The sequence below is a fragment of the Schistocerca piceifrons genome, chromosome 6 (genome assembly GCF_021461385.2).
Source record: "Schistocerca piceifrons isolate TAMUIC-IGC-003096 chromosome 6, iqSchPice1.1, whole genome shotgun sequence".
Classification (NCBI taxonomy): domain Eukaryota; kingdom Metazoa; phylum Arthropoda; class Insecta; order Orthoptera; family Acrididae; genus Schistocerca; species Schistocerca piceifrons.
Genome location: NC_060143.1, coordinates 279,112,298 through 279,124,617, shown reverse-complemented (window position 1 = coordinate 279,124,617; position 12,320 = coordinate 279,112,298). Strand labels below are relative to the sequence as shown.

General features: G+C 38.0%; 1 protein-coding gene across 16 annotated transcripts in view; it reads left to right on the top strand.

Moving 5' to 3' along the window:
• Positions 1 to 12,320, top strand: part of LOC124802672 (CUGBP Elav-like family member 2) — an 858,657-nt gene that overhangs the window by 823,199 nt on the left and 23,138 nt on the right. For 6 of the 16 annotated variants that reach the window (XM_047263599.1, XM_047263598.1, XM_047263596.1 and 3 more), the window contains one exon: positions 4,644 to 4,841. In XM_047263599.1, the coding sequence (XP_047119555.1) occupies positions 4,644 to 4,841 (198 nt within the window). Of the gene's footprint in view, positions 1 to 645; positions 673 to 1,053; positions 1,081 to 4,643; positions 4,842 to 12,320 lie in introns of all 16 variants that reach the window. The other 10 variants (XM_047263594.1, XM_047263590.1, XM_047263592.1 and 7 more) reach the window with 3 other exon arrangements.

The window sequence follows — 12,320 nt, the reverse complement described above, 5'->3', positions numbered from 1 at the left end:
ATAAAAAGATGTATTGAGTAATGAATATCTCTTGGTTCATCTCATCTTACATCATATGGTTTACATAAATAACTGCAAATGTTGTACACATGTGCAGCTGTATTTACATGCTTAGAGAGCTTACATTTCTTCGGCACTTCGTTACTGTGTGGAGTGTAACGTCAATGTTTTTGACACTGTAAATTATTGTGTATGGATGAAAATGGAGAAATATGCCTGCTCACAACTTCATTTTTAGAATGAGTTTCTTTTATTTCCACTAGTGATCTCAAAACTTTAGATTCTTAAACTACTAGTTTTGGTCAGCAGTGACCATCTTCAGATATGCAGCAAAATGTGGGAAATGAAATACAGTTAGTGCACAGATCAAAAGTTTTGTGATCCATACGAAAAATAAAAGAAATTCGTCCTATAGTTCCTGTATCGCTTTTTTAATTTGCGACCGTGTCGCAACTTGTGGAACTTCCTTTTTTTACGTCAGCATGGTAGCTTTGCAAGCAGTATTCATGTTCATCTAAATCTGTATCTGTTCACTTAAACTGGATATTATTATAAATAATTCTCCTCCAGACAGTTTATGTGCTTCATTGTTTAATTATTTTCTGCTTTCTCTTTCTGTTTCTAACCATACACTGGGAAATTCAGCACTCCTAAGGAAAGCAAGTAGTGCAGGTGAGATTATGCAGATTATACTTAGTAGTCAAATAAACTGGTGGTATCTGCAGTAAAAGGAAAACAGTACTTCAGTGAAATACGAAAAAACTAATCCTTCTAACTAAATAACAGATTTGTTTGGATCTGTCTCAGTGAACGTTGCAACATACAAATGATCCGTGTGTGTGTGTGTTCCCTCCTTCCTCTCTCTCTCTCTCTCTCTCTCTCTCTCTCTCTCTCTCTCTCTCTCTCTCACACACACAGTTTCAAATCCTGATATGAAACACTTAGTATCCTCGTTTTTGTTCATAGAACATTTAGAGAATTATAAATGGTGATTTGCAACTACTTATCAGTCTCTAATACTCGTTCTTTCATTTCTTCTCCGATGGGATCCAGGTCTCCTAGGAAAAACAAGCAGTACAGGTGAGCACTTCTACCCCGCGTAACTTCAATCTGAGCAACACCATTTTTTGTATTTAACTGTGTATGCCTTTGATTGAGTTTAACACATGGACCAAGTGGCAAACTTTGCTGCCAAATTCTGTAATTGGTTCCAGTTACTTCTCTTAGTTCCATAGTCAACCAGTAATTAGTGTAAATGGAAACCAATGGAAATTTTATTAGTGTTGTTTTCCTCCAAAATATGTCTGCTTTATTTGTGCATGAAAGATTTTATGATCCTGCTGCTGGTATTGCCCTATCCCAAATAAATATGAGAAAAGAGCTCTGCATGGCATGGCAGTAAGAGAGTGGATAATGATTTCCTGCACCACATATTCTCTCTCTCTCTCTCTCTCTCTCTCTCTCTCTCTCTCTCTCTCTCTCTCTCTCCCCCTCTCTCCCCCTCTCTCCCTCTCTCCCCCCCCCCTATCTATCTCCTGCTAGTTCCCCCCCCCCCCCCCCCCCCCCCCCTCCAAGCCCTCTCCACCTTCTGCCCTCCTGCAATCTCCGTTCCTCCCCAATTTGCATGCTACACGAAGTGATATGAAGTGTGATATCCTCAAAATACCATGTTCACAGAGATTTTATTGCATTTGGCCTATAGAAACTCCTGTTGAAAGCTGGACCAATAGTGAAAACTTTAAATTTACTAAGCTATTATTTTATTGCATCCAAAGGTAACATAAATGGTACACTTAAATAGTAGTAGAGAAGGAACAAATTTTTTCTTTGGATCATACAAAGCATATGTGATTAATTTTTAATTAAGTTACAATAACCGTTTGTAAAAGTAGATTAAGAGATGAATATTATTCATAACACTTTGTTGAAGTTGTTTGAATATGTACAGACTTCATATATCTTAATGGTTGGAATGACAGTCCCTAAGTCATATTGTGTCCTTGGATTATTCAGTAGTTCTTGGGCACATGCAGAGTCCTTACATTCAGGTGTCCATGTGCTACCAAAGAGGAAAACTCACTTTGTTTGAAATTAGGAGAGCAGATCATCACAATACAGGAATATTGGTGGCTAAAAAACATTTTTTTCTGTGAAACATGTTGAAATAATGGATCACCTTCAATATTTCAGCGTTTATATGTGTGGGACAACCAAATTATGGGAAAAACTCAGGAATTTTTTCGTCTCAGAGAAAACTGCGAAAAACCCAGCAGTTTTTTTTAGAATTCTGGGCATTTTTCATTCTTCTAGACAATAGTTAAGTTTATGTAATTTTAACTAGAAAGAAATGATAAACAGCACAATGTGTCAAAGGCTTTAGGACGAAGTCTATAGAATGCTTCATAACAGTAAACTGCTGCCGACGAGTGTGATGTCACAACTGTTTATGTTAAGTTTGTTTGAGTAGTTGCCAGCAGGCTCACATGCATGTGCAATTGAATTGCGTATAGGCAGTACCTTTTCCCTCTTCTGGCAACTTGAAATGTGGCTGTTAGCTGTATCAACAGTAGTAACAAGCAGCCAGATGCGTGCCTAAGCTGCCTGATTCTTGCATGCACAGAGTAGTCTGAGTTGCAGTGGGGAGGGGATTAGTCTCCACGTGTTTAAGTGATTTTGCTGTTGCCTCCTCATTTATAGTTCTCACGTCAGATGAAAACAAAACGGATTTCTTTGACCGGAGTCGTCAAGTGAATTAAAATAATTCATATAATTATGGAAGGCCAAAATTTTATTAGTTTCTGTTTTCTGATTATATTTTATTTCCACATTTTTGGCAGTCAAGCTTTAATCACTTTGCACAACAATGAAGTTATTTTCATCGGTTTGCTAAATAAATGTGGCTTTTATTGATATTTCCTGCAGCGGCACCAATTTAGTAGAAATGAAGTGTTTCATTCCACACTATTGGCTAGTTTCAACTGTTCACTGAATTTCAAGTGCACACTTTCATCTTCTGGTATGTATGGCATTATGCCATAATAAAGAACAAAGCATGAAATAATGCCGTACTGGTTACTCCAAGAAAATTTGCGTTCTGAAAACGGCAGTGGAAAACTTAATACCAGGTTCAGCATACTTCTTTGTTTATCTGGACTTACAAATATGCACTTCAATCCATAACTGCCCATGCAGAGTAATGCCTGTTTTCTGGTGCTCTCTTGCAACTGCTGAAACAGACCTATTTCTAACAGGTTACGGGAAAATATTGGGAACACAAGATGAATTCTGTTACTTGTGAGAATGTGGTATGAATGTGTTAAATCACAGAAGGTGACAATCATTTAAAACTTAACGTATTGAGGACCAGCCACTTAGAAGAATTTCGAGCCCAGAAGACCAGAGATTGCCATTATTTAAAACTTTACTGGCATATTTATGTGATGTACCTCCAAGTGTAACACACACAAAAAGACCAATATTTTAGAAAGCTTTTCTTGTAGCTACACTATGTACATTAGTTTAAACCATTAACTTTTCTATTTGTGTGTTCACGCTATTTAACAGTAATGTTCCTATTGGCTGACGACATCACGTGTCCTATGCTCTGAGTATTTGCTGTCATTGGCTGACGACATCACGTGTCCTATGCTCTGAGTATTTGCTGTCATTGGCTGGCGAGATCACATGACGAGCTGTGATTGGCTTACAAAAGCACATTTCAGTCTTGATTTAAATGCTTCGGAAACTAATGTGCTGTATTTGGTGGAATTCAAATCTATACTTTCGTAATACGAATGTGAAAACATACAGCGTGAACATTGCTGCACATCAAAGGTCTTTTCAAAAGTTTTTTGACAAATTTTTTTCATTCTCTGAATTGCCAGGAACTCCTATGCTAATGTACAAAAACTTTGCCATTCAAAGGATTGATATTTTTACAGCTCCGAGGGAAAGTATACTGTCACCATGGAAAAAGCATATTTTTCACCTTGGAAGCAGCGTATTTTCACATGGGGAAAAAGTGCTTTTTTAACCAGGAAATCCGGGAAATTCTTTATATTATCTGTGTGTACACCCTGTATTTCTCACTTTCACCTGTTACTTCTTGGAAAATAGTTACACAGGGGTTTTGAAAGAGACACCTTTCAAATCTATTGTGTTTAGTTTCTCTTTATTACCCTACAATACCATACCATGCAGATAGACTTTTTCTTGCAATGCAGTGCACTTAGTCCATAGAAGATCAGTAGTTCAGCTTGCTGGTAAAAGGCTCGCTGGAGACTTCAGTCTCCCTTAGGCAAACACAGTTCCAAGTAGGTTAATTGGAATGTCTTTGTGCAGCAGTAGTCACTCCTTGGTCAGGAACATCAAGAGAATTTGTTTTAATTTTGATCTTAAAACACGCACTGAGTTACGTCAAACAGGTGTTGTTTAACTTACACTGCTAGCTTAATAATTACAATACTAGGTCAATATTTATGCAGAACGTAGTTGCCTATATCTGTAATAATAGAGGCCAGTGTGCAGTACAATACAACTTATCATGGATTACAGTACTACAACTTATCATTGAGCTTTAGAATGAACAGTATTGTTTGTGATGTTTGAGAATTCTCTTGGCAACTGAAATGTGTTTCTTGCAGGGTCGCTAACAGGACAAACGTCAGGTGGTAGCCCACTGAGCCCTGTTACGAGCATGGGGCTAGGCAGCTTGACAGGGTCACCACTGAACTCAATGGCCTCCATCAATGGCCTGGGTTCTGCAGCTGCGGCGCACAATGGTACGGGGCTGGGACTGGATGCCTTGACATCTGCCTACTCAGGCATCCAGCAGTACACTGGTATTGGCAAACTCCAAATTCATTGCACTATTACTTAAATATAATGTTGTAATGTATCCACCGACAAGTTGGTACAGAATGTTTAATATTTACTGTAATCTTCACCTTGGAAAGTTGTTGAAGGAAGAGAGACAATGAAATATATTTTTTGAATGTGGATTTTTTTCTGTCGGCATCCAAACAACAAAAATGCTGCCAATATTTATGGTCCTTTCTTAAAGTAATTGAAACAACTTTTGGTCATTTCTGAAGCAGTATGGGTAATACGTGTAAAGTTTTTTCAAATGTAGATAGTTCTTCTTAGTCTTCAGTTGTTACCATTACCAAAAGTTTCGCTGTAGTTAGTTGCTGTAAGAGATTATCTTTCCACATTATCATTTTCTGCTGAAAGAGCTGATAGCTAAAGATGACAGACCTTTTTCATTCATGGTACACAATTTAAAGATCATTTGTAAAGAAGGGAACTTGAAGATCAGTATGGCAGAATTTTTGTGAATATGTTGCTGTAGGAGAGCTCTCAACAGATTTGGACATAGGAGAAATATAGATGTGGAAAAATATACAAGCATGCTGGGTCTGCTTTGATAGCAAATGGGAAATGCGAAACTGACATGTCAGAGATTTGCTCAGCTCAGAGAGCCGTATCATTCCGTTATTGTTATCCAAAGGAAGAACAGGAAAAGCTATTGTTGAACCATTTGCAATATACACACTGTGCAAAAGTTGACACATTACAACTAAGACCAAGAATATGCTAATAGTTCTGGAAGTGGACAATCGGTGACATGCAGCAAGTATTCTGGTAACTGCTTGTAAGTAACAAAGATGTCGGGATAAGATTTTGATGTGCAGGACACAATGGTTGACAGAATTTGGAATTGGCAACTGCTCAGATAGGGCTGTGATAGGAGAATAGAAGCTGATCCAAGAGTATACTGAAGTACTTCCCAAAAAGTTCAAAAGGAAGTGGTCTGCCAAGAAAACATAACTGCTAGGAGTGAGTTAAAGTATGGAGGAGAGTGACTTAACAGGGTAGTGATTGGTGAAATGAAGATTTTGGTGTTAGATATGCTGGCTCTTGCCTCGTTTGAGGTAATTTAAGTTGAAAGAACATCAGGAATGAAGCTGATATTGCTGTAGTATGAGAAATGCTGTCTAAAATGCAATTATGTTTGGGTCGTTCATGATCTTAGAAATAATACAATTCAATCTGTCCATAGCGTTTATTGTCAAACTTCATTTCCTTTGTTCCCTACATTATGCAAATTCATAGTGTAAAATTGTTCAAATTTTTGTGGTCGTCATCAACAGTATGCATTATGCTTCAGGCCTGCTTCTAAACATCCATGTTGTTCCTGTAAATGTCCTGTTGTTGCCTTCCCACATCCTATTAGTACATCTACTTTTTTATTTTGTAAACCTTGGAATCCATGTCTGCCTACACATCCTGCCCACTTTCATTTAGTTTACATTATGATTAAAATTGACAAACGAGTCAGTTTTCTGATCAGTTTGTTAATATTACTTTTTCTCCAAGTAATTCCCAACATTTCTCTCTTTTCTGTTTGCTGAGCAACTAGCAATTTTTTCTGTTTGCTGAGCAACCATCAATTGTTTTGTGTTAGCTTCCACATTAAAAGTCCTTGTCTCACTGCAGTAACTGAAAAGTGGTAATAACACTAATGGCAAAACTTCCTCTTCAAAAACTTAAGAAATTTTAGTAAACATATTTTGTTGATTGAAGCAATCCAGGCCATTTCTTGTGTGTGTGTGTAATGGATGTCTCCAACTGATCTTAATAAAAAATCTCATTTTGTAACTGTTTCATTCCATTAATGTCATTGAAGCCAATTTTCAGGCTTGCTTTGAAACTTGATCTGTTAAGTTCTTTCCATCTTTGTTAAAGTCTGTGCTTTATGAGCAAGCAGTACAATGTTATCTACAAATTGAAGGCGGGTCAGATATGTTCCATTAACTCACATTTCTCTTTAATTTTCACAATTTAACACATCAACTGCCTTGATGAAATTTGGACCATGGACATTGAAATCACAATATTAAGTCTGAAGCCAAATCGATTGTTTTTCGTCAGCTGTAGGATTAAGTTACTTCTTAAAATGTCAATTTATGACTGATCTGGACTGATAACAAGTGTGAGCCATATATGGCTCACGTGGCCCAAGAACAACACTTTAACACAGTTATAATCTGTGGCCACATCAGCCCCATGTGGCTCACGTGATATAAAACTACAACAGTTATAAAAAATGATTTCTCAACAAATGATTCAAACATTTAGTTTATTTGATTATATTAGCTACACATAACAGTATTTACATTTTTTTTACTTGGTCTGACAATAATTTCCTGAATAAAGGTCTTAGAATATTCTACTTTTTCAACACAGCATTGTGAATGTCACTAAAGCACTTGATGGACATAAAACTGTCACATTTATTGCATTTAGAGCACACCCTCTTCTCTTTCTTAGCAGCATCCTTTCTTTCTTCTTTTCTTTTCAGGCACTTATAACACCACGAACCTAATCTTCGAATACTCTGCTTTGTGGTCCATCTACCATCACAAGGTGATGGCTGTTATCTTCGTGGAACAGTTGCAATGTTGCTTGTGGTTGTGGATCTTTGGCATTCAATAGCTGTAGAGTCAAATGCTCCTTGAAAGGAATTATTTGTATGCGAGACTTGGAGCCTTTGTTTGTCAAGTTGTACAGCACTTGAGCATTTACAACTGATGTTCCGAAAAGGATTTCGGAAACAATCTTTCAGTACCTTTACCTGTACGCCGAAGTGTTGTTGAGTATGAGCTTGTCTGATCGGATGCATCAATAAATGACTTTGCAGCATTGTAGTCTGTGACTGCTTTGGATTTCAAAACTTACGCACCATTTTTACATTTTACAGGCACCATATCATTGTTACATTTGATAGAAATCATCAACGTATCCCATTTATCTTTCCATTTGATCAGAGATTTTTGTGTTGCTCTGTGAACATACTGTTCGCCACTTTTTTTCAGTTTTGTGTGTAATTACAGTTTGTGGGTTATCTTTTCTGTTATTCCGAAGAGTGCCAACAAGGGGGGTAGAGGTATTCATTAGTTCTGTAGCCAATGATACACTACTGCACCAATTGTCACAATACAGTGTCATCCCATTGTGCAACAAAGGGTCAAGTAACTCCATAACTACTTTTTGTGAAACACAAATACCTGTAGTTGCTTCCTTACCAGCATAGACTTAGAGGTTCCATGTATAGCCAGATGGAAGGCAAAGTTTGAAGACTTTTACCCCATATCTATGCCTTTTGTTGGTACACGTTGCTGAAATGACAAATGTCCTCTAAGTGGGATAATAGTCCCATCAATACAAATTTCCTCTTGGGGACAAATTGTGTCCTTGAATTTTTGTACTATCAGTTCTAAGAGTGGTTGGACTTTGTGGAGTCTATCCCTTTCAAGTCTAGTTACATTATTAGAAGCATGACATAGTCTGAGGAGTATTTCAAACTAGTTACGTGACATAATGGAGCTAACCTTGTTAGAGTAAAGTATAGATGTGCTCCAATAGTAAGCTAAATTTAGCGTTTTACCAGGCCCATACACATTGCAATGCCACAAAAAACGTTCCATCTCTGCTATATTTATTCTTCCCATTTTGTTAACCTGGAATTGTGACTTGAGTTGTTCAGAATTAATTTTTTGTTTTAGATATTGATTTGTTTCAGCCACAAGAAACTAACACATCATTATGAATGAAATTAAAATGTGCTTCCTCTGGCAGACAATTGCTCAACATCATTTGATAAAGCAGCAGAAAAGCACATAGGAAATATCTTTGTCTCCTCAGTAGCATCTGCACATATTAGATCTGTGACATTGGTAATATTCCCATCTGGTGTTACATCAGTGTCATTTTCAGAATTATAGCCATCGTGTATAACACATCCACAACATTTTGCAACAATGGAGGTTTTAAATAATTATGGTCTGTAGAGCTGGAATGGTCTTGTGGGCCTAATGTATCTTGTGGAGAGCTAGACCTGATAAGAAAAGTATTACCTGGGTTAAGTGTATGACAGATACTCAGTTCCTCAAAGTCACTCCCTTTGTCATCACTTTCAATAAACTTCGGTTGCTTTGTTGGGTCTCTAACACAACATCCATTATCAGGCTCGTAATAGGGGTCGCCGCCTTGTTACCAAAAATGTCACTTTCACAACTTGATAAGCTATCTTGCATAGCCTCATTCACTAGCTGTTCAATTTCTTCAAAGTTTGTCTTCTTTTGGCCTTAAACAAACTAGGAAGCTAATCAAATACACAAAGGTAACCTCAACTAGCATACATGACCAATCAGCAAAACTAACAAAAGACTACTACAACTGAGTTGTTGTCAAGTATATTCCCAACAGTTGCAGTTAGGAATATCATGGCTACCAACTGCAAAAATATTGGATACTAAGAATATGAGAGTTAACTTTTAAACTTATAGTTGAAACACGTTACCTGTGAGCCCTATGAGGTTCACAAGGCCTCAAAACACAACTCTGATGTGAGCCAGATATGGCTCATGTGGCGTCACAACCTGTGTAACTGTGAGCCAACATTGGCTCACATAGCAGTCAATGTATTAAGGATTTGAAAACTATCTCTAAATTTTCTGAGAAAATTATTGGTCTGTGGGATCTTCTAACCTGACTAGTCACTAAAGTTCCAGATTTTTCAGCATAATGATGTTCAATGGGAGAAGTGGCATGGAGATATATTTTTCAGTGTAATGTAATAAGCTAAATCAGTGGCTTATGTCTCAAAGACTATTTATACTGGTTTTGTTTAAGCTGAATTAAAAGGTTAATTTAAACTGTGAATCCTAGGCATATGGTAAGCCATGTTCTTTTCTGATTTATCCACATATAAAGACAACCTGCCCATATACATGATGAAAATCTAATGTTGAACAATGGAAAATCCAGGATGGAATAATAACAGAATTATGAAAAGAAGTGTTGCTACTCACCGTACAGTGAAGGTGCTGAGTTGCAAAGTTGTGCAACAAAAAGACTGTCACTGCACACACGGAAATGCAACTCACACACACATGACCACAGTCTCTGGCCACCGAAGCCAGAATGTGAGCAGCAGTGCGTGATGTGAGAAGCAAACCGGGTGATGGGTGTAAGGAGGAGGCTGGAGAGGGGTAGGGAGGGGGGGGGGGGGGTAAAATGCTACTCTTGATGCAGCATATGGGGATGAGGTGAGTGGAGAGGAGGAAAGCTAGGTATCAGTACAGAGGTTAATTTGGGGGTGGGGGGAGGAGGGGGCGGCAGGAAAAGATAAGTAAAAAGACGGTGGATGCGTTGGTGGAATAGAGGGCTGTATAGGGCTAGAATGGAAACAGAGAAGAGCTTGGGTGGGTGAAGGACGATGACTAATGAAGGTAGAGGCCAGGAGGGTTATGGGACTGTAGGATATATTTTAGGAAGAGTTCCCACACGTGCTATTCAGAAAAGCCAGTGTTCGAGGGAAGGATCCAGATGGCACAGGTTGTGATGCAGCCGCTGAAATGAAGAAAGTCGTGTTGGGCAGCATGCTCAGCAACTGGGTGGTCCAACTGTTTCTTGGCCACAGTTTATTGGTGACCATTAATGTGGATGGACAGCTTGCTTGTTGTCATGCCCACACAGAATGCAGCACATTAGATTAGATTAGTTTTTCGTTCCATAGATCCGTGTTGAGGAGATCCTCGTGGATGTGGAACATGTCACTTTTTTAAAAGCTGAAGTAACAATACTAACAGTATGAATATATACAATACATCATTTGTTTCTATTAAAAAATTCGTCAATGGAGTAGGAGGAGTTGGTCACTAGTAAGTCTTTCAGGCTCCTTTTAAACTGATCTTTATTTGTAACTAAATTTTTTATGTTTGCTGGCAAATTATTGAAGATCAGTGTTCCTGAGTAGTGGACCCCTTTTTGAACTAAAGTAAGTGCTTTTAAGTCCTTGTGCAGATCATTTTTGCTCCTGGTATTGTATGTATGAACTGAGCTGTTTGTTGGAAAAAGAGATATATTAGTTAGGGCAAATTTCATTAAGGAGTAAATATACTGAGAGGCAGTAGTTAGTATACCCAGTTCTTTGAAGAGGTTTCTACAGGACGTCCGTGAATTTACTCCACAAATAATACGTATTACACGCTTTTGGGCTCTGAAAACTTTTGTTTGACTTGAAGAGTTACCCTAAAATATTATACCATATGACATTATGGAATGAAAGTAGGTAAAGAATGCAAGCTTTTTCATTTTTATGTCGCCTGTGTCTGCTAACACTCTAATTGCAAATACCGTATTTACTCGAGTCTAAGCTGCACTCGAATCTAAGCCGCACCTGAAAAATGAGACTCGAAATCAAGGAAAAAAAATTTCCCGAATCTAAGCCGCACCTGAAATTTGAGACTCGGAATTCAAGGGGAGAGAAAAGTTTTAGGCAGCATCTCCAAATCGAAACAAAGTTGGTCCACTGTAATTTGAGACAATTTAGGTCGAATGAATGATGATACAGCTACAGTAGTTTGGTTCGAGTCGTAAGCTTAGCAGTTAAGCTTTACCAGGTAGCCATTGCTATGCGTCAGGCGCTCCGTTCGTATTTATACGGGTACCCTCCTTTTTCACGTGCTTCGTCTGGTTTGAATTGATTGCTTATTTTTCTTTGATCTGATAAGCGCAGTTTTCTTTGTTGTAGGTGTTTACGTCACTCTACGCTGAAAATGCATTACTGTACTGTGTCATGCATTGTTTGTCGTACTCTGATACTGCGTATTTACGGCCTGTCGCCGATCGCGGCATGGCTTGCTTTTGAGCGCGCTACCGCCGCTTACAAATAAAAAAAAAAAGGAAAGAGAGAGAGGAATCGTCTCATTAGCGAAACAATGGCAAGAGACTGCTACTTGTTGTTACTTACACTGCTGCTTTCTTTGTTAATGATTAACAAGAACCAAATAATAGACTGCGTATGATAGAAGATGTTCTGAACGAGAGTTTAGCGAAAATTTTTCTCCGTTTGAAAATCTTTGCAGGCGCCTCTTTAGTACATTACATTCTGCACAGAAATTAGTCATCTTAGATTTAAAAATCTAGGCAATTGCCTCGCTTCATTTCTGACTGTATCACTGTTTAGCATAAGAATAATACGAATATACACGACATGATATGTATATTCTTCCGCGTTTGCTGTTGTCTCACTCTAGTTTTGTGGTTTATTACGCAGACAGGATTTAAATGAGATAGTAGCAAACACGAAACAATACATGGCAAAATGTTTATATTCGTATTATTCTTATGGTGACAAGAATACTGCATGTGATTCACAATTTATAAAAGTTCGTATTAGCAACCATCTCTTCTCACAGATAGGAAAAAATTCAGAACGTAGAGTTGGCCATATTGACAAACATCCTAAACAT